This window comes from Mastigoproctus giganteus, chromosome 5, assembly GCF_048544385.1.
Source record: "Mastigoproctus giganteus isolate SK-2022 chromosome 5, ASM4854438v1, whole genome shotgun sequence".
Classification (NCBI taxonomy): Eukaryota; Metazoa; Arthropoda; class Arachnida; order Uropygi; family Thelyphonidae; genus Mastigoproctus; species Mastigoproctus giganteus.
In genome coordinates, this window is record NC_143579.1 from 148,501,576 (window position 1) to 148,525,013 (window position 23,438).

The window sequence follows — 23,438 nt, forward strand, 5'->3', positions numbered from 1 at the left end:
ACTGTGTACTGTCTATTTGATTTTCATAATTTAAGTATAAAAATTAAATTAAATTTCAGTATAACTTACCTGTAGCCTGTTGTTTGTAAATCCATAAAAATATGGGGCTGAAAAGAGATAACTAGGAGCATATTAAGGATATTCATCAAGCAATTTAAAATAAACATCTGAGCTTAGGAACTACAAAAACTAAAGTTATTACTACTGGAAAGAAAATCTAAGCTCCTCCATTTTAAATAAAGTGAAATTATTATTATCATTATTAGCCATATGATGCAAGGAAACCTGAGGCTTTTGCTGCACCAGCCAAAAAAAAAAAAAAAATTTCTGAGTTACCCTGAGAGAGATAAGAAAAGAAAGCGAGAGAACAAGAGTCAGAAGTAGAAGGCAATCACCAAGGAAGAGAAGAATAATGATATCCAGCTCAAGACCCTGGGTGTATATACTGCATGACATTTTAAGTATATTTAATTATCAAATATCATCCCTCTAAGGAATAAGGAATGTGGAATCCACCTGGGTAAGCCAAAAAGAAGACCATAGGAAACTCAATAGTGCACCAGCATTTATGAAATTTTCTTATTGTTCCCCTCCTTGGTTAGTAATGCTATCTAGTTCACAAAACCAAAATTTCTTATTAATATCTATTTATTATTTTGATTTGATGCTGACTTTTTGGAAGTTTATAGCATAGCATCCAATAAAAAATTTTCCTTGAAATTTTATTATTAAGTCAAATATATATTAAAAACAAAACAAAACTGTAACCATACCAATTAAATAAAAAAACAAAACAAAACTGTAACCATACCAATTAAATAAAAAAAAACAAAACAAAACATTATGGATAATGAATACTTTTGTTTTTGTGTGTATGTGTAAGCCAAAGTGCATGATAAGGTCTCACTCAGTCTGATATCAGTTTTCAGAAGTTTGTGGCTGCCAAGAAATAAATTTCCATGAACTTTAGTTAGTAAAAGCAACATCCATAGAAGAAAGAATATATATTCACTAACCCCCACCGCAAAAAAAAAAAATTCACAAGGAGAGTGTTGCTTTTTCTTCGCATGGAAATGAAAATGGTCAAGATAACAATTTGAAACAATTTTTGGAAGTTTACAACAACACTTTCAGTTGAGATTTTTTCTCAAAATATTGTTATAAGTTCAAATACACATCCCAGAAAGGTTTGGTAATATTGTTTTTGAAAAACACTGTTTGGTAATGCCCTGTCTTCTTTTTATTATACCACCCCACCCAATTTGTTTCTTTGGGAACTTGAATGGGCTTAATGCAATTTCAGGAAGTTTTGACATAAATAGAAGAGGACAAATTATTGAAAAATTTTTAGACCAGAACAATCTGACAGCACAAAACAATGGATCACATACTTCATAATCCTACTAATACCAGCACTCCAATTGACCTCTCAGTATTCTTCCTGGCACTTCTCCCAACTTTTACTTGGGAGGAACTCAATCAAAAATGGCTACAGGTTTGTTTATTTATTTATTTATGCTATAACCCTCGTATAACATGGTAGTCAGGTTTCTACAAAATTGCGTGTAGTGCAAAACCATGTTATACGGTACTAAGAACCAGTACAAAAGGGGGAGGGGGAGTACATTCCAAAAGCTAACAAAAATACATAATTTTTTATAACTATCGGAAACTTAACTTTTATTACAAATAGTAATGATTGAATAAACATCTTAAATTTAATTTAATTTTTTTCCTCTTCACTGCTGCTAAGCACAATCAAACAAGAACATTTTCTCTGTTTCAGAATATGTTCACCTTTTGAACTTTCTTCTGCAGCAGCCATATTTCGTGTATCTTCTGCTCTCTTTAAAAAATCAGTAATCTGGGTATGGAGTTTGCTTTTGCTTGTTAGATCTTTGTAAATTGCATGGTATGGAGCTAAGCATTTTTGAAGCTCCTTTTAGTCAAAGGATCTGCATTCGAAAAATAAGATTCTAATTGCTCGGCTAAGTTTATGCCTTCCCATATACTTTTTAGTGTAAAATTTGGAACTTCAGAATTTTCATCTACGCTGTCATCCTCTGAATTGATTTGATTAATTTGATGCCATTTCTATCAAATCCACTTCACCAGCCACTTTTTCTACCAGTAATTCTTGAATGTCTTCAGTAGTCATATCATCAAAACCTGGCCCTCCTACTGACTTAGCAAGTTCCACTATCACGCTGATTCCATTTTCTGCTTGTTTGACCATATTTCCTAAATCAACTGATTCTGGCCATACATTTTTCTCCAACATGCATTTTGATGATTGTTGATTTAATGTTGATGATTTTACTTCTTTGAGCGATGAAGCTGTGATTCCAATACGTTCCACAATTGAAAAACTTTTCCATGCCTCCAACAACTTCAACAGATTCGGAATCAAGTTTTTCCAAAATCCATTATAACGATTCTCTGATGTAATGAGTTTTAAAGGTAGATACAATGCCTTGATCTAATGGCTGAATTAAAGAAGTTGTATTACGTGGTAGGAACATTACTTCAACATTTGGATGACTTAAATCTTTTGGATGGCCTGGCACGTTATCCAATAGTAATAAAATTTGAAATCTAGGTTTTTCTGCTTTAAAGTTTTCCACAGCTGGCACAAAACAATTTAGAAACCATTCTTTAAATAAATTAAATAAATTGGCAGCAGTTACCCATATTATGCCTAAGTTGCTTAGGCATCATTCATGGCTGGAATTTAATTCACAACAAAAAAATTATTCAAATTGGGTTCTTAAGAACAAAATTTAGTAATACATACCCAGAAAAATTTCATAAACGATCAAATAAAAGCCAAAATAACCTTACAAAAACCTTAAAAGTCATGAACTGCATGTTCGAAGTCACAATTTTTTATGGTCTCAAACAAACAAAAGTTCAACAGCAGCACAGAACCTAGCATGGGGATTTCCCAATAATTTTTTTCGTATAATGACTAGTGAGTCAACAGTGGGAATTCACAAAACAGAATGCAAATGTTTAAAAATTACACATCCAACATAATAGCAGGTTTTTCTCAGCACAAAAGCTCAAAAATACCATGTAATGCGAGGTTCCACAATTCCCTAACCGTTTATAAGTACCGTTTTGTGCGAGGATTGCCATAATTTATCAATTTATAAATTATGTTAGAGGAAAACCGTGTTGTAGAAGTACCGTGTTATATGGGGGTTGCCTGTATATATATATATTATTTTATCTTTCTATTGTGGTTTATTGTGTTTATTTTCTTAATTACGGGTGTTTTCTACTCATAGGTATTATGGTGAATACATTACTGGTCTTTAAGCTAGCCTAAACTCGGTTATCTTAAATGCCCAGGGCCTATTCATTTATTATTTTTCAACTTGCTACGTATTGCTAAAGAAATTGTCATATTAATTATAGATGAAAAACTGTAGCAATACTACTTTATGACAAAATGATAAAATATTAAACATTTTTATACATTTATTGTATTACATCTTTATACATATTTGTATCACATCACATGGTCGTCAATCCCCTAAAAGATGTAATACAATAAATGTATAAAAATGTTTAATATTTTATCATTTTGTCATAAAGTAGTATTGCTACAGTTTTTCATCTATAATTAATATGACAATTTCTTTAGCAATACGTAACAAGTTGAAAAATAATAAATGAATAGGCCCTGGGCATTTAAGATAACCGAGTTTAGGCTAGCTTAAAGACCAGTAATGTATTCACCATAATACCTATGAGTAGAAAACACCCGTAATTAAGAAAATAAACACAATAAACCACAATAGAAAGATAAAATAATAATATGTACTCTGTTCGTATCCGGGCATTGCTAAAACAGCTACTGGGACAACAGAAAAATCTAGAAATAATTTAAGGAAAACCACTATAAAAGTATATTAAAAGTAAAATACAACATAAATTATCATATTACTAAAGAATAATATATATATATATATATATATATATATATATATATATATTGACATTTGTAAGTTAAAAGCTTACTAACCACTTGAATATAAATATATATATCTTTTTAACAAAAGTGTTTTATATGAATTCTCCACTGAAAACTCTAGAAATCTCTTAGTTATTACACAGAGAGAAAAGATGTTGGATCAAGTACAAAATGCTACTAAGCCATTTTTAGTTTATTTTCAATTGTAAATAAGTGTAAGGTGCCCTCATTTTAGCTCACTTCAGAAAGAGCTATCTCATTTGATGGATTTTTGAAGTGTATGCAATGTGCACTAGATGTAGCTGATTTGCTGAGCTAAGGCATCAGCAATAGCTGATTTTCTATGCCTAATCAGTCTCTTAGCATGTATTTCTTTGCATGCAATGAAAAATAAAAGTGTGCACTCCTCATAATGAATTGTTTCTGGCCTGGCCATAGGGAGGTGGTTATGCAAGGTCATCCAAATCTTTGTACTGCATGTCTTTGTTCAGTGGTAAATATATTATGCACACTGTAAGACAGATACCTATCGCTGCAAGGACTGCTGTTACTTCTGAGATGAATGGAGCCAGATAGAATATGCGGATTTAGTAATATAGCAACTGTTCTACATGTGTTGTGTTTTCTCCTATTCCATCTTTCTTACAGATTGCATAGTGTTTTTATTAATATAATGTCTATTGTCTTGAAGTATGTCTCTTGCAGACAGACAGATAGGAGCATTAGTTTTGAGGAAATGGATGTCATTGGTATTTCTCCATAAACATTGGCAGTTCCACTGTATAAATGTGTCCATTATTCAATTCTATTTATGTTGTCAGTTTATTTCCAGAAGCAGAGGTTTTCTGTTTTTATGGCTCTCATGAGGAAAAATGGTTTCCCAGTGCCCATTTCCACAGCAGCAAAAATTTTTAGCACCAAATTATCTGTTTGTTTTCAGTTGTCAAATTTCATTTGGTCCTTTTGGCTGAGTTCTTTTACCGGTCATTGAGAGTGTCGCAGACATTTTCTCAGATATGCCAGACAAGATGTGCTTGCTACCTGGGAGTCTAAAACACTGATGGAACTGATATTCAGGTGACACTCAAGTCAAGTGGGCCTAATTTCAGCAAAGTCTGGACAGTCTTGACAGCTAAATTCTCTGCTTGCACCTTCACAATGGTGGGACTATTAGTAATTCTCGGAATAACCGCCATGCACAAGCACACTGTGGGTGACCACCCAGATGTGAACCAATGTTAGCAGGGGCCCGAGGTGTGGCACCCACTCCACATGAAGGAATGCCGCCCCTCTGTGTTACCAGGCAATACTAGGTGGTAGATGACTCTCATTAACTGGTGCAATACCACCACTTTGCTTATTGGAGGCTTGAAGTGGCGGAACCGATGTTTAGTCTCCAGAGCAAAGTTCCGGTCAACTCTCCCCATCTCTTCCATCACGCAGCATGATTGATGTCCTTTGAGGTTATGATGAACATCTTGGCGAGATCCAAACTTCCTTATTTCAAGGGTACAGCTCTAAAACGGTGTTCACAGGTCGACTGCTAGTTAGTACACCGGACCGGACCAAACCTATTGGTAACTCTCTAGGAGGCTTCTGAATCAGCTAGTGTATAATCTTGCTGCTTCTAATCTGCCAGATAGTGAATGGAGGGAGTCCGAATAGTGTGTATGCGGGGAGCATTGTTGAGGCCACATTACATTAAGGAACTGGGTATATTCTTACCATGTGTTCGCCATATCCAAAAATTTCATTACTTTATACAGCATGTCTCCCCCCCCCCCCCACTTTTTCTTACTACTGAATACACCACGAATTGTCAACCTAACAGAGAAAACTTATTTGCGAAAAGATCTAAATCTCCTAAACACTTCCAAGTTCATTTCCCAAATATACGTGGCCTCAGTTCTAATCTCAATGATGTCCATTTCCACTTACAGTCTGCCAAACCCCATGTACTTTTTCTGGCAGAATCTCAGTTATTGGTTGATTCAACCACTGCTCATCTCAGTTGCCCAAATTATTTGCTGTATGATTACTTTTGCCTCAAAAGTGGTACACTTGTGCATATGTTGTTCTGATATTCGCTGTCAGAGACTTGGTGATTTGGAATCTCCTCTTTTCGATCTTCTCTGGCTTAAAGTCTCTCTACCTCATCCTGTCTCTACTAACCAACTCTACTAATCACTTGGAACTCTTTGACTTCCTCTCTTTGCAAATTGACTTTCTCCAGTCCAACTTTCCTAATAGTGAAGTAATTTTCCTTGGTGATTTTAATGTTCACAACTCCAGCTAGCTTCCATTTTCTGGTTACGCAGACCCAGCTGGTCGAGATGCTGAGGCTTTTGCAATTACTAATGACCTTGCACAGATTGTTCATTTATCTACAAGAATACTGGACAGTCCTAACCATACAGCCAACACGCCTGATCTTTTTCTCACAAACAACCCTTCTAAGTACTCAGTCGAAGTGAGTGGTCCTTTAGGCACCTCACAGATCACAACTTGGTGATTGTCTCTTCTCGAATGGAGCCTTTATCCCATGGCTATTCCGAACCACATGTTTGGCATTACAAGAATGCAGAATGGGATGATCTGCGAGATTCTGTTTCTTCTTTTCCTTGGTCAGACTACTGTTTCAAAACTGCTGATGGCAACGTTTGCTCAGATCGTGTCAGTGAAATTATTCTTGCAGGAATGGAATCCTTTATTCCACACTCCACCTTAAAATCTCGTCCTTTATCTAAACCTTGGTTTTCCAATAATTGTGCTAAGGCTGTTCAAGAAAAGAATGTTGCATAGCATAATTGGCTTGTTTACAATTCTTCAGTTTCATTTTCTGCCTACACCAAAGCAGTTATTAATCAGTCCAAACTAGATTTTGAACAGTCTAAGTGTAGAAAACTTGCTTCTTGCCCTAATGGTAGCCGAGCATTCTGGTCTCTTGCCAAATCTATTGGCCGCAACTTTTGCCCATCTCTGCTCCCGACTCTATCAAAACCAGATGGTTCTATTGTCACTTCAGCCAAGGATAAAGCTAACCTGCTAGCATCCCATTTTTCTTCCAACACATGTATTAAGGATTTTGTAAAACAACTCCCACTATTCCCAGCATGCTCCATTCAGTGTCTCCTGTGGTCTTCCGTAAAAAGGATGTCAGAAGGATTTTGATAAATCTCGATGCTAAGGAAGCTCCAGGTCCTGATGGTATTTCTCCACTTGTTCTTAAAACCTGCATTCCTGAACTTACTTCTGTTCTTTGCTGTTTTTTTTCACTTTCTAATTCTAAAGGTGCTAAGGAAATTTGCTCATATCCAGCCAGTTCCTAAAAAGGGTGACAAATCCCTCCCATCCATTTATCGTCCCATTGCAGTTACTTCTACTCATTCTAAAGTAATGGAGAAATCAATTAACTACCAACTCTTAAACTATCTAGAAACCTTCCATCTGATCAATGATGGCCAATATGGATTCCATCAGTGTCAACCCACTGTTGATATTCTGGCTTATGTTACCCATTTATGGACAAATTCTATGGAAAATTTCAGTGAAACACAAGCAGTTGCCCTTGACTTCTCAAAGGCTTTTGATCATGTTTGGCATAAAATCTTCTAAACAAGCGTCCATCTTATGGTTTGTCAGTTTTCTCTCTGACTGTTCACTGAGGGTGATGGTAGATGGCTCTCTATCTTCTAACTTCTCCACTAATGCTGGTGTCCCCCAAGGTTCAGTTCTTTCCCCCAGTCTTTTCCTTTTGTATGTTAATGAGCTCCTTCTATTGACCGAAAATCATATCCATAGTTTTGCTGATGATAGCACATTGCATTTTCAGAAACCTCACCCTGCTCAATCAGCTTCAACTACCAGAATATCCACTACCAATTCCTTAAATGCCAATCTCCAAGTAATTCTTCAATGGGGCAAAGACAACTTAGCTGATTTCAATCCTTCTAACACTCAGTCCTGTCTTATATCTCGCAAAAAGGATTTTTCTGCTCTTATGCTTATCTTTGGTGACACTCCGATTTCTAAGCAAAATAATATATCTCTTTTTGGGATTACCCTGACTTCTAATCTCTCTCTAGGCCAAGCCCATTAGAAATATTGCTTCCTCTGCATCTAAAAAACTTGGTTTTCTCTTTTGCTCTCGGCGTTACTTTTCTTCCAAACAGCTGTTCACTCTGTACAAATCTGAAATCCGCCCTACCATGGAATATTGTTCCCACATCTGGGGCAGTGCCTCCAAAACCTCTCTCAGGTTTCTAGATTCCATTCAGAAGAGGGCAGTTAGGGTAATTAATGACTCATCTCTAACAGAGCCTATCCACTTGCTGTCTCATAGATGTACTGTTTCTGCTGCATGCCTTTTCTACAGATATTTCCATGGGCACTGTTCTTCTGAATTAGCTTCTATAATTCCTGCTCTCTTTCAAAACAGTCGGAACATGTGCCGCCACCAGCCAACATCCATGTACTGTCCAACTTCGAACTCACAGAACCAACTTTTCATCTTCCTCGTTTATTTATTCAACTGCTGTTTTCTGGAACAACCTTCCTTCATATGTATTTCCTGAAAATTACAGTCTACAGAAGTTAAAGTCTAATGTCAAGAAATATCTTCTTTCATCTTCTTAACCTCCAACCCATGCACCGTATTAAGTAGTAGAGGTTCTAATACCTCTTGTATTTGGGATTTTCTTAAAAAAAAAAAAAAAAAAAATGGGTTTCTCTACTTTTTTGATGTAGAAATGGGGATAGTTTTAGTTGGAACACTGATGGGTGTATTTTTTTGTGTGTGATTGTTGACTTAAAAGTTCTCGAACCTGAGTGGAAAAGGATTCTTTTGCTGGAATTGATATTTTTGTTTGTGTTCCAATTGAACAGTTTTTTCTGCATAATTATTGCATAAGATAGTTTACCTGTGTTTGCTGATTATATTGTTTTCTTGTCTTCTTGATAAGTTGTACTGTGTTGTGTTTGGCTTTGTATTTTTGAATTGCTTTTTCTCTTTTCAAGATTTCATGTAATCTAGAGAAAGCTGGATGGTCTTCTTTACAGTTAAGACACTGGAGCTTTGTGGCTGCACATTGGTCATGCTCTTTTTGGCCAGATGTGACACATGCTGATGATCCTTGACAAGTGGTATGTGAATGTCCATACCTCCGACATTTATAACATCTAACTGGGTTAGTTATGCACATTCTCACGTGGCAGTTTAAATGTCCTGCTTGATGTTGGTGGTTTTGGTGAGCTGAGAGTCATGATTATACTTCCTGTTTGGAAATTCATTTCACACCAATGACACTCTTTTTTTTTTCGTTTATTGTTGATTTTCTCCTCTGCGACAACTAATAGATCGACTATGGGGGTTACAGTGACTGACACTCCTCCAAAGTTTGTTGTTTTTAGTAAATCTGCCTGTTTTGGGTTGGCTGTTTTCAATTAAAATGTCTCCTGAGCTCAGAAGTTTGACTGAAGTGGGCATCTCTGCTATTCCTACTATCCCTTTCTGTATGAAGAATGGGGACTTCATAACCAGTAGAATGTATTATGAAGTAGTTGTGTGACTTACTGGTTCATTTCTGCTTTTTGTCTCTTGGCTGAGTTGTTGACTATGTCTTTAGCATTAGTAGAGGCATATGATGCAAGAAAGCAAGCTTATTCAGCATCATCCAAAAAAAAAAAAAAAAAAAAACATCACTCACATTTCACCCCTCCATTCGTTCGAAATACCTGTCCAGCTGAGCTTTAAATTTGTATAGGCTATCAACTTCAACAACAAGTGATGGAAGTCTGTTCCACCAACCAACTACCCGCTGACTAAAGGCAAACTTCTGCACATCTATCCTACATCTGTCTTTCCTCAATTTGAATTTATGCCCTCTCAGGTGATTATTCTGAGCAAGAGGAAGAATCCCATTGGCATTAGCATTAGCATTAGTAGAGGCATTTGATGCAAGAAAGCAAGCTTATGCAGCATCAGCCAAAAAAAAATAAATAAAAAATAAATAAATAAAAAATAACCACTTCCACTTCATCCCTCTGTTCGTTCGAAATACCTGTCCAGCTGAGCCTTAAACTTATTTAGGCTATCAGCTTCCACGACAAGGGATGGAAGTCTGTTCCACCAAACATCCACCCGCTGGCTAAAGGCAAATTTCTGCACGTCTATCCTACATCTGTCTTTCCTCAATTTGAATTTATGCCCTCTCAGCTGATTATTCTGAGCAAGAGGAAGAATCCCATCAGCATTGAGCATGCTCAAACCATTCAAGGTTTTATACACCTCTATCAGATCACCTCACTGATGCCTAGTCTCCAGACACTGTAATTTGCAAAACTTAAGCCTTTCTTTGTAACAGCACCCCCTTTGTTCCATTCACTAATCTTGTTGCCCTTCTCTGTACTCGTTCCAGCAGCTCTACATGCTTCTTGAAATGAGGCCTCCAGGCCTGTATACAGTACTCTAGGTGTGGCCTGACCTTTGCCTTATACACGGGAATAATCACCTCCTTATCCCTGCTAGAAAATTCCTATATATCATTGACAATACATCATCAGCTACTCTTGCAGCCCGTCTGCACTGCTCGGAGAACTTCATATCTGCCTGCACAACCACCCCCAGGTCCCTTTCATTCTCTACCACTGCCAGTGCAGTATCACAGAGTTGATACGTTGCTCTGGGGTTGCTGTTCCCCATATTTAGTACTTTACATTTGTCAATGTTAAACTTCATTTGCCACCTCTCAGCCCATCTGCTCAACCTTTCCAGATCCTGTTGCAGCAGCATAGTGTCAGTAGTGTCCTTGACAACCCTGCCAACCTTTGTATCGTCTGCAAACTTGGACATTAAGCTTGATATACCATCATCAATATCATTTATAAATACAGAAAACAATAATGGACCCAATACTGAACCTTGAGGGACTCCACTAATAACATTAGTCCACGATGAGCAGTGTTCATTGATTACCACTCTCTGGCTTTTCCACCTCAACCACCCCTTTATCCATAGCAGCAATTTTCCTCCAATGCCACACTGCTCCAATTTGTGCAGCAGTCTTCCATGTGCAACAGTATCAAAAGCCTTTCTAAGATCCAAGTATATAATATCAAAGTTATTCCCTGCATCGAATTCTTTTGTGACTGCATCATAGTATCCAATCAAATTGGTCAGGCAAGACTTCCCCTTAACAAAACCATGCTGTGTTCGAGCTATAACTGAAGCCTTGTCTAGATGATCCTGCAGTGCTTCTTTAACCAGTGCCTCCATTAATTTTCCGGGAACAGAAGTTAAACTCACAGGTCTATAATTACTTGTGTCAGCCTTTGATCCTCCTTTGTGAATTAGGGTCACATTTGCACATCTCCAGTCCATGGGTACCTCCCCTGAGTCCAAGGAAGCTCTCATAATTATGGCTAAGGATTTGCTTACTTCCTTTGCTGCCTCCTTTAATATAACTGGATAGATCCCATCCACCCCAGGTGCCTTTCTTGTGTTTATCTTCAACAATTTCTCCTCCACTTTACTCTCAGTTATTACAAGATTCTCTAGCTTACTGCCAGATTTGAATACACCTCTGGCATTCCCCTCGCTGAATAACTCCTTATGTGTGAATGTCGATGCAAAATATTCATTTAGTTTGTTAGCTACCTGAGCAGGATCATCAACAGTTGACCCATCGATATCAAGTGGACCAATCTGATTCATCCCCTTCCTTCTAGAATTTACATAAGTAAAGAACTCTTTGCTGTTTTTCTTTGCATCCCTTGCCAAAGATTTCACGTAATATGCCTTCGCCTACCTAACCTCCTTTGTAACTTGGTTACAGATCAACTTGTATCTATCATAGGCTTCTGTGTCACGTGTTAATTTGTATGTATCCCATGCATTTTTCTTCTCTGCCATATGTCTCTTTAGTTCATCTGACATTCATGTCTTCTGGTTGGATGACATCCATGTTTACTCCTTTTTTCTCTTGGGGTTTCTGGCCCGGCCATAGGGAGGCAGGAGCAGTGTGGCCAGGTTGCCAAGTGGTTATTAGAGTTAGCAAAATAAGTAAAAGAAAATAAAGGTGAATTTCTTTTCTGGGCACTTGCTTGAAACTTTTGAAACATAGAACTATTTTATAGAAACTAAAGAGAGAAAGACAATTTAACTAAAAAATGAACTTTATTTGCTTTTAGAGCACTACACAAATTGCACATGATTCCCTTGGCCTTCTGGGTCAGTGGTTCCCAACCTGTGTGCCCTGGCACATTGATGTGCTGTGTCTCTTTTCAAGTGCACCATGAGATTAGGAAAAACACCATCAAGTTAAGTGGCAATTACTATTTAGGTGTGCTGTGAATATGCATCTTTTAACTTCAGGTATGACTTGAGTGACAAAAGATAAGGAATCATTGCACAGAATCTTAAGCAGTAGAAAACAGGAGATTTTCCAGAAATTAGAATTAATTTCAAGATTAAACTGCACTCAAAAAATACACATTTTATATCAAAATAAGGCCATAGGATTGTTAATTAGCATGTATACTTTTAAATATTAGCTTGCCTAACGTTTTTTTAAATGTGGATTTCTGCTTGGATATTCTGTTAGATATCAACTGGTTTTGAGCATTGACAAAAATAATGTTGAAGACTTTGTTCTCTTCAGAAATGCTGAGACAAAGTTTTGTTCATAACAACGACCCTGTTGTATAAACTTGGCTATCAAGAGAATTTCAAAGCTTCACTTGAAAGAGAAGATGTGAATCCAGTTTTTGGTTTTCTGAACTGGATAAATATTCTCTCATAATCAGCAGTGCTATGAGGAATTGGGATAATGTATTCCATTTCGAACTTTCTTGTGCAATTGATAGTTCCCCCAAAAAGAGACCACTACATTAATTCTTTCTTCTTTCATAATAGCATCTGACAGCTTCTCACACTGAAACTGAAAGAACTAATGTAAAAAAACACCTATGCAGCATCCCTTTCTTTATCTTCAACAATACCAACATGTATTAGAAACTTGTGTACAAAGAACTTTAAATTTGAAAATGATGCCCTGTCAGTTCAGGAAATTTGTGCTATCTCAGCATTTATAATTGGGAAATAATTTTTTTCATTTTTCATTGGGAAATTGTGCACCATGTAGTCACATACAACCACAAAGTTATTTCTCACCAGGCAAAACAACAGAATCTTCACCTGTTTTATACTCTCCATGATCTTAGCAGTAGAAATGCCTATAGCTAAGTTACACTCATCCTTCTGGTTTAGTCTCTTATGGTAATAAATTCCGAAAATGGAAGTGGAAGATTTAAAATTAATTTACACATAACATTCTTCAACATATCAAGGAGTAATGACCTCATGCATGGATGTGAGATACATTGGATTGAAGAGCTAAGTTTGGATTTTCAAACACTGGCATAACATTTAAAAGAAACAAGCAAATTGCTTTATTCAATCCAGAAGAAAGAAACCCAAAGACACATTTTGTGCATGAGTAAGGATAACATGCTGAGTTATCAGCTTGGCTGGCCTGTTTAGGATAGGTTTTAACAGAAGTTTGCATTAGTATTAGTAGAGACATATGATGCAAGAAAGCAAGCTTATACAGCCAAAAAAAAAACAAACAAACACTTCCCATCTCACCCATCCATTCACTCCAAAAGTTTGTCCAGTTCTTGCTTGAAATTCAGAAGTTCACCAATGTACCTTTCAAAACTTTTGCATCGTGAACCAAATTTGAACACAAGTCAGGGTAAGCACCACTCATTAGTGACTGTTTGTTGCACTTTTCAATTTAGTAACTCTAAATGTTTATATGGCTTTTTTTTGACTACTTCTACATTCTTCTTTAAACAGATTGTCAAAGGATACCACTATTTTATCAGTCTAGCCACTGTTCTATACATTTAATCAAAGACAGAAATGCACACACACATGCTTCAAAATCTTTTTTTTATTTCTTCAACAATACTAACATGAATTAGAAACTTGTGTACAAAGAATCCCTCAAATTCATCCACTTTCACAAGGCATGCATCTTCCTTTTCAGCCTACATATTAATAAGACAATAATGACAGTTTATTACCACAAAATGCTCAATCTCTTTTAATACCCTTGCTGCTCCAGTTTTTAAGTCTACTGTAACAGATGCATTATCAACACTAAGTGATGGGCAGTTTCTTTAAGGAATCTCACATGCTTTCGGCTTATTCAAAAGATGTCCAATATTGTACCCTGTACAGCCACCTTCCAGCGCTTGCACTGAGAGTAGCTGCTCTCAGTGCAAGTTTGACATTTTTTAATATATTTTTTTATTAAAAAAGGTCACCACAACGCTAATTCTTATAATCACTCTGATACTGCCATCTGCAGCAATTGAAAGTGGCTCATTTTTCATATCCATCATTACCTCTTTACTTTTCCTATCTGTGCAATTTCACTATTGGAAAAACGTATTTCTGAACTACGTGCCTACAGGCACAACTCAAAGGAAGATTATATTCTAGGACAAAAGATTCTAGGGTAAATAAACATTTGGCACGATTTAAATCATCATTACCATTCCTTTCTTTGCAATACATGCATGTATTGCATGTATTACCATTCCTTTCTTTGCAATACATGCTGTCATTTATGGCTTATTTGCTTGCAAATATCTGATTACATTGAAATTAAAAAATCACATCTACATATGGAAAGCTTTTTCAGATTTTACAATACATAGAAAAATTTTGCATATATGCATTCTGAGAGTTTTTATTGTGTTTCTTTGGCAACTTATTAAAAGACAGTGTTAAATAGCTTCACACTACATGAATACAATGAATGACTGCACAACAGGGAGCAATGCTGTTATTGTCTTTCTATTTTGCAATGTAGACTACCACAGCACACCTTATGACCAATTTGTTAATGAAAATAAAGAGAAATCTGCAGGTTAAAAAAAAAAAAAAAGTTTTATTAATTTTTTTAAAAAAAGAAAAAGACAGAGAAACACTTTGCCACCAACTATACTATGGTGTTGAAACATAGAAGGATCAAATCAACTACAAAAAAGGCAAAATGAGGTTGAAAATCCAAAGAGTTCACAGCTGTCACTGTTGTTTAGCAAGCTTCTGTTACTTGTGCCCTAAATAGAATCAACAATGTTGTGTAGTGTCTGTGAAGTATCTTTCTGCAATGAAGGTAAAGAAAGCCAACACAAGAACGACGAGAAAAGTCGGATAAATTAAGTGGAAAATTAGTTTCCCGAAATGGCACTCTAGCGCTGCTCGCTCGGTAAACAGACGGTAGGTGTTATTGGTCTGGAGCAAAGTCGAGAATGATATACTGATTGACAAGTAGGTGTGGCAAACAATGTGCTGATTGGTGCGCGAACACAACACAACACAACACATGATAACATCGGGTTAGTTGTTTGTTTGTTGTTTGGTTTTTAGGAGCATTAGCAACTAAGGCCATATTGCTCTGGGGATATGCGATGGTCATTCCTTGACCTTTCCGCATCCTCTGTATTTGGTGGGCACAGGCTCGTACCCCGGTCTAATCAAGAAGCGTGTGCTACGCACTGCTGCTCCTTCCCACCTGGTTATGGAGGCGCCATCGGGTTAGTATAATTTTAGTAGCACTCAGAAGCACTAATACTTATACTTGTCCTAATGAATGCTTTCTATAATAGTGAAAAAAGGTCAGGTTACCTCCACTTGAATCCCATGGGAGCTTGAACCCCCTCCCGAAATGGAGGGGGTAACCTAACTTTTCTTCTTTAGAATCACGTGGACTAGCGCATAACTTGTTTATTAACAAAATATTATTTTTTTATTACTGTACTTTTATTTTTAAAGATACTCGTGCAGATAAACACGTATCATAATGTCAATCAACACCTCAACAGTTATTCACTATATACAGGGTGTTTCAGTTAAACGTTTCAGAACTTCTAAGAGGGGTAGGGTACATCCTGACAACTCGAAATCATATAGCAATGTGGGGTCGGAAATGCTTTCCTGAAGCGGTGTTGTACACAGAAGCACCATAAAGAAAAGAGACCGTAAGTGAGAAATCGTTTTAATAATACATGAAAAGAAGCAAAAGGTACATGGATTAAAGTAAGCGTTCGAAGTTTCTTCCACGGGCTACAATGCACGCCTCACATCTCCGACGCATGGACATCCGAACATTCTGGAATACTCCAGGCGAATTTCGAATTTCTTCGGCAGCTACTGCGATTCTTGAAACCAGCTCCTCAGCAATGTCAACAGGGGTGTCATAAACTAGCGATTTCATATGACCCCAGAAATAAAAATCAAGACATGATAGGTCGGGTGACCGAGCAGGCCAACGCACGGGACCACCACGTCCGATCCACTGTTGACCAAATGTGACATCCAGGTAGTTACGAACATCTCCGCTATAATGGGCAGGGGCTCCATCGTGTTGGAACCACATTGTCTGTTGCGTCGATGCAGAAATCTGTTCATCTCTCAAAAGTTGTGGCAATACTTGCTGCAGAAAGATCAAGTAGATAGGTCCGGTTAGACAACACGGTAACAGGTAAGGTCCGATGAGGTGATCTCGCAGGCCAACGCACGGGACGTGGTGGTCCCGTGCGTTGGCCTGCTCGGTTACCCGACCTATCATGTCTTGATTTTTATTTCTGGGGTCATATGAAATCGCTAGTTTATGACACCCCTGTTGACAATGCTGAGGAGCTGGTTTCAAGAATCGCAGTAGCTGCCGAAGAAATTCGAAATTCGCCTGGAGTATTCCAGAATGTTCGGATGTCCATGCGTCGGAGATGTGAGGCGTGCATTGTAGCCCGTGGAAGAAACTTCGAACGCTTACTTTAATCCATGTACCTTTTGCTTCTTTTCATGTATTATTAAAACGATTTCTCACTTACGGTCTCTTTTCTTTATGGTGCTTCTGTGTACAACACCGCTTCAGGAAAGCATTTCCGACCCCACATTGCTATATGATTTCGAGTTGTCAGGATGTACCCTACCCCTCTTAGAAGTTCTGAAACGTTTAACTGAAACACCCTGTATATATACATATAGAATCTTTCTTTCTTTTTTTATATTATTTCCTAACCTAACGTTTAAGGTTAGGCCACTAAATATAAGGAAACCGTTTCTATTATTTCCTAACCTACCAATTAAAGTCAAGTTACGAAATATAATAAAAAATAAAGAAACCTTTTCCTTTTTTTTTCGTAACCAAACCTAAATCAACAGTATAGTAAAAACACTCATAAACTCCAAAAATCTGCTTTTAATAATGAGAAAAAACATAACGAAGAAAATAAAAATGAACAGAACGAAACTTTTATTAATTTAGTTTTCATCAAAAAATCAACCAACATTTTATTTTCCTTACAAATTTCTTCCATATTTAAAAGATTCATCGCTACTATTACCTGTTTACCGTTCATTACAAAACTATTACGCACCATTCTTAACTCATAAATACACATTATAATGCCAACCTAAACAATGACTACACAATAGCTTGTCCTCTGTCACGCCCACCACCAATCATTTCATCATTTGCCACGCCTACCTGTCAATCAATATATCCTTCTCAATTTCGGCTCCAGACCGAAATTGAGAAGGATTTGTCTGTATACCGAGTGAGCAGAGTCCGGTGTCTGGAAACTAATTTTCCACGTAAGTTATCCGATGTTTCTCGTCGTTCTCATGTTGGCTTTCTTTACCTTAGTCCTTTCTGCTTTCATTTTAAAAAAAAATATCTTTAGTTAATTTATTCAATATTTTATAACTGAGTTTAGCAAATATATGATTTGATAAACTGTGAAGTACCTTCCAAATGTATGTCAGATAAACTAATGAGATTTGTGGCAGAGAAGAAAAATGCATGGGATACATATAAATTATCAGGCAGCACAGAAGCATATGGTAGATATAAGCTAGTCTGTAATCAAGTCACAAAGGAGGTTAGGCAAGTGAAGGCAGATTATGAGAAATCGTTGACAAAGGATACAAAGAAAACAGCAAAGACTTCTTTACTTATATAAACTCTAAAAGGAAGGGGATGAATCAGTTTGGTCCACTTGATATCAATGGTTTGACTGTAGATGATCATTCTCAGATAGCTGCCAAACTAAATGAGTATTTTGCATCTACATTCACACATGAGGAGTTATTCAAGGAGGAGAAGGCCAGAACTTTATCAAACTGTAATTGGGTGCTTAATGATTTTGAAATAACTGAGATCAAAGTGGAGCAGAAATTGTTGAAGTTAAACATAAGGAAGGCACCTGGGGTGGATAGGATCTATCCAGTTATATTAAAGGAGGCAGCAAAGGAAGTAAGCAAATCCTTAGCCATAATTATGAGAGCATCCTTGGACTCAGGGGAAGTCCCCACAGACTGGAGATGTGCAAATGTAACTCTAATTCAAAAAAGGGATCAAAGGATGACATGAGTAATTACAGACCTGTTAGTTTGACTTTTGTTCCAGGGAAATGCAGGTTGGACTTGGTTTATGCCACTTCAATGTACACCCACTTCACTTTTGCGCCTCTCGTAGATCATGATTGGAGAGGGTGATGAGTCATGACTCTGCCTGACTTCCTAGACATAGATGGTCCCGACATTGTAATAAAACTATAATACTAAATGATAAACTACAACCTAAAATTTAAATAATTAAACAAAAAAGTGGAATATAAAATGCGACGAGAAAAAGCAAATTACATTAACCATGGACTAACTGCAAGTGAACTGACAAACATGCACTGGTGTCTAGAGTACAGGATGCTGAAAGGTTAAGTCTGATTGGTCCTACTCCCACTATCCAGTCCCTTTAACAATGCTTTCTTTTTCCCTCCTAGTTGCTCTCAGTTTTTCTAGATGTTTATTGTGCTTGTGGTCCACCTTGCAGTCTTCTTTTTATTAATATGTATTTTCAAATATTACAGATACTGTACATATCTACTGCCATGCCCCCAAAAAGTATGTATTATCAAGTGTGCCTGGACAAGAGACTAAAAAACAACGTAAATCATTGACAATCGAAGAAAAAATGGGGGTTATTCGGAGAATGGAGAAAGGTGAAACTCGGTCAGATGTGTGTCATGCCTTCAATTTAGCACCATCAACTATAATGAAAAATGCTGAGAACACAAAACAATCTTCCCAATCAGCAGTCCATATTGGGTTCAGGACCCTCTTAACTACACCTGTTCCCGGAATAAAACAGTTGAAAAAATGGAAAAGCTGCTTGTCCTGTGGATTGACGATATGACCCAGAGTCATCTTCCTCTAACAGAATCACTTATCAGGTATAAAGAAAAATCTTTGTTTGATGAGTTAAGCGGTGAAGAGGATGGTTCTAATGATTTTACTGCTAATAGAGGATAGTTTTTTAGATTCAAGAACAGAACAAAAATCCATAATGTTAAAATGTCAGGAGAAGCAGTTAGTGCTAATATTACAGCTGCAAATGAATTTGCAATTTATTTTCAAAAACTTTGTTGATGAAGAAAAGCTTACCCCAGACTTAGTTTTTAATGTAGACGAAACAGGCCTCTACTGGAAAAAGCTGCCCAACCATTCCTTCATTGCTCATGAAGAACGTCCTGCCTCTAGGCTCAAAGCAGTCAAACACCATTTGACTTTGTTGTTGAGTGGCAATGCTTCAGGAACTTTCAGATTAAAACCTATGTTGGTTTACCCTTCAGAACCACCACATGCTATGAAGGGAATCACGAAAACACACCTTCCTGTCTTCTGGCATACCAACAAAAAGGCCTTTTTTTTTTTTTTTTTTTTTTTTTGTTGGCTGATGCTGCATAAGCTTGCTTTCTTGCATTGTATGCCTCTTCTAATGCTAATGCTAATGTAATGTAAGAAGTAGAGATGTTGATTCTACCTGATACCAACAAGATGCTAACCTATGACAAGAAGGGAAAGGAAGAGAAGGGAAGGAGAGGTGAGGAAGGGAAACAAAACAAAAAATGATATAAAAATCCTAATGATCTGATTAATGTAGTGACATAATACATATTAAATGTGATAATGATTATATTTAATTTAGATTACCGGCACTGATATATATATATATATATTTAGAGTGTGAACATTGTGCAGATTTTTCAGTAATGTGACTCATTGCTGCTGATAATAATATGCCATTCTTCCCGCATTGATATTTTTCAATGCTGGGAAGAAAGAAAAGTAAGATAAAATGGGATTGAACATAATTGCAGACTTCATCAGGGGACCACAACTATGATAATCCACTGGAGCCATAACGTTTCATACATTTCTGCTGGTGCAAGTAGATCAAAATAGAAAATTAAGAAAACCAAACAAAACAAAATACAGTAAACCCTCGATTTAACAAACCCCGATATAACAGATTTCGGATTTAACGGACCAGACAAATAATAATACAGTAATGTACATATTAATCCCGACCATATTATTTTTTTTAGGTTATACAAAACTTCAGTGTGATCATTAATTAAAAATGAATAATAATTACCTATTTCCATTATTGTTTTGATAATTACCTACTTTTATTTTTATAATCAAATTCAGGAAATTGTAGTCAGAAAACTGTTTTTTATTCTTTCTGAAAATGTGTTCAAATAGCTGTTTTCCCAGATTTCAGATAACAGATAAGAGCAGGCAGTGACTTGTGAGCTGAATGTGATTTGGGACACTAAACTGCAGGTCTACCGACTCAGTCTGTCTGCTTCAAGCTATTGTGCAGTCAGGTTGTATACAGAGTGTTTCTGAGATTTCTGAATTGTGACTTTACTTTTTAAATAATTTTGCAATCCTTACAATTTAAAATGGCATCAAGTGATAGAGGAGTTAAAAGAAAGCATGTGAACTTAAATGTGGCACAGAAATTAGAGCTAATTGAGAAATTAGAACAAGGCATCCCAGTAGCACTCTTTGTGAAATTTATGGCGTAAAAAAAAACAAACCGTTTCTGATATCTGTAAATCAAAGGCGAAATTGCAAAATAATTTTATATTGTACAGTACTGTATATTGTAAAAAAAAAGCTTTACATTAAGAACAATAAAAAATAGCCCCCCCCCACCCAGGTTACATTCGATTTAACGGACTTTCAGCATTAACAGACACCCCTTCACCCTTATTAGTCCGTTAAATTGAGGGTTTACTGTCCTATGACTTTAGAATTAGCATAGGCAAAAACTGTGGTTCTGGTGCTATGGAGTAAAATGTAATTAGAAATTGAATTACTAACTATGAATTAAATTTCATATAATAATGTGTACACTCTAAATAAAAAAAGGTGTATATCCAGACAAACAACATAGTAGTGTAAAGGACCAGTTTACATGTGATGAAAATGCTGCATAATGTGTGAGGGAAACAATAACAACCATTTACGTAAAATTTATACTATACAGGGTGTTTCAGTTAAACGTTTCAGAACTTCTAAGAGGGGTAGGGTACATCCTGACAACTCGAAATCATATAGCAATGTGGGGTCGGAAATGCTTTCCTGAAGCGGTGTTGTACACAGAAGCACCATAAAAAGAAAAGAGACCGTAAGTGAGAAATCGTTTTAATAATACATGAAAAGAAGCAAAAGGTACATGGATTAAAGTAAGTGTTCGAAGTTTCTTCCACGGGCTACAATGCACGCCTCACATCTCCGACGCATGGACATCCGAACATTCTGGAATACTCCAGGCGAATTTCGAATTTCTTCTGCAGCTACTGCGATTCTTGCAACCAGCTCCTCAGCATTGTCAACAGGGGTGTCATAAACTAGCGATTTCATATGACCCCAGAAATAAAAATCAAGACATGATAGGTCGGGTGACCGAGCAGGCCAACGCACGGGACCACCACGTCCGATCCACTGTTGACCAAATGTGACATCCAGGTAGTTACGAACATCTCCGCTATAATGGGCAGGGGCTCCATCGTGTTGGAACCACATTGTCTGTTGCGTCGATGCAGAAATCTGTTCATCTCTCAGAAGTTGTGGCAATACTTGCTGCAGAAAGATCAAGTAGATAGGTCCGGTTAGACGACACGGTAACAGGTAAGGTCCGACGAGGTGATCTCCCATAATACCGGCCCATACATTGACCGAAAATCGAATCTGTGCTGCACGACGTCGCACGACGACTTCTGTGTACAATACCGCTTCAGGAAAGCATTTCCGACCCCACATTGCTATATGATTTCGAGTTGTCAGGATGTACCCTCTCTTAGAAGTTCTGAAACGTTTAACTGAAACACCCTGTATATATTAATATATACATAATAATAAAATAATCCTCTCCTTATTGATAATTGTTGTCGAAAGCGAATGCTGCAGTGTTAACCACGCACTGGCTGGAAACTGGAGGACCAATTATGCTTTTCAAACGAATCCCATCTCTACAAATCAGATTCCTTCTAAATAGAAGTGTAGGCCAAACTGATAAAAAATTTTTCCCCAAAAGCCTTGCAGAGTCCCTCAGAGTAATCCAACAAGGCTTTCAAGCACACAGTCCCTCCTATTGTGTCTGAGCAGAATAGACAATACACGTTTTGACAACTCATGGAATTTTTTTCAGTGTGGTCCTATATTTATTCTAAAAATCGTCAGCTTATATTGGTTTAATATCATTACTCCCTACATGAATAATAATGTTCTCTTTAAAATCCTTCTCCCCTCAAAATCTGACAATTTGTTTGGTAACATCATCAACCGTTGCTCCTGGAAAATAATGAGCCTCCCAATAAACTAAATCTTCTTGAGCCAGAGCAGTATGCACATAGCAGGTCACTAGTTACTTCAGTCCCTGAGAAGTTACTAGTTTTATTTGTCTCCAGGGCAAGCACCCATTTCTTCAATGACCCAAATTCATCTAATAATGCACTGTTTTAATCTGACATTGGTGCATCTTACATCATGAACAAAGAGAAGAATCATCGATTCAGCTTGGGTTACACTGAGTTATTACACTGACTCTAGAATATATGCCACAGGCTATATATAAGTGATGAACTCATGACTCACATCAGCCATTTAGATCTGAGTCATGGTATCCTCAGACAAAGTATTCAAAGAGGATCTTGTAACAACCAAAATTAAGGCAAGATTTGAACTTCAAATATATTACAGAAGTAAAAATAACAGAATACAGGTAGCCCTCGGTTTATGATGGGGTATCATTCCTGGAAGAAGTGTCACAAAAAAAAAAAAAAAAAAAAAAAAAAAAGGTGCAAAATGAACCCAATTATATAATGTAAGTCAATGAGTTATGTTCCAGGCCCTCTCAAAATTGATATAATTGAGATAATATTATTATATTTAAATAATAATGAATGCCATGAATGTAAAAACAGCATTTTTATGAATACTACATTTATAATACAGTATAAAATAACCAAACTAAATTTAATTAAATAAAAAAAATTCATAATTAAATCTTGTACATTACTTTGATATGTC

The 23,438-nt window shown here is 36.8% G+C and overlaps 1 protein-coding gene across 5 annotated transcripts in view; it reads right to left on the reverse strand.

Annotated features, from left to right (window-relative positions):
- Window positions 1–23,438, reverse strand: part of Lztr1 (Leucine zipper like transcription regulator 1) — a 609,234-nt gene that overhangs the window by 42,786 nt on the left and 543,010 nt on the right. For 3 of the 5 annotated variants that reach the window (XM_090374223.1, XM_090374222.1, XM_090374224.1), the window contains one exon: window positions 70–121. In XM_090374223.1, the coding sequence (XP_090230349.1) occupies window positions 70–121 (52 nt within the window). Of the gene's footprint in view, window positions 1–69; window positions 122–18,478; window positions 18,576–23,438 lie in introns of those variants that run through there. The other 2 variants (XM_090374227.1, XM_090374225.1) reach the window with 2 other exon arrangements.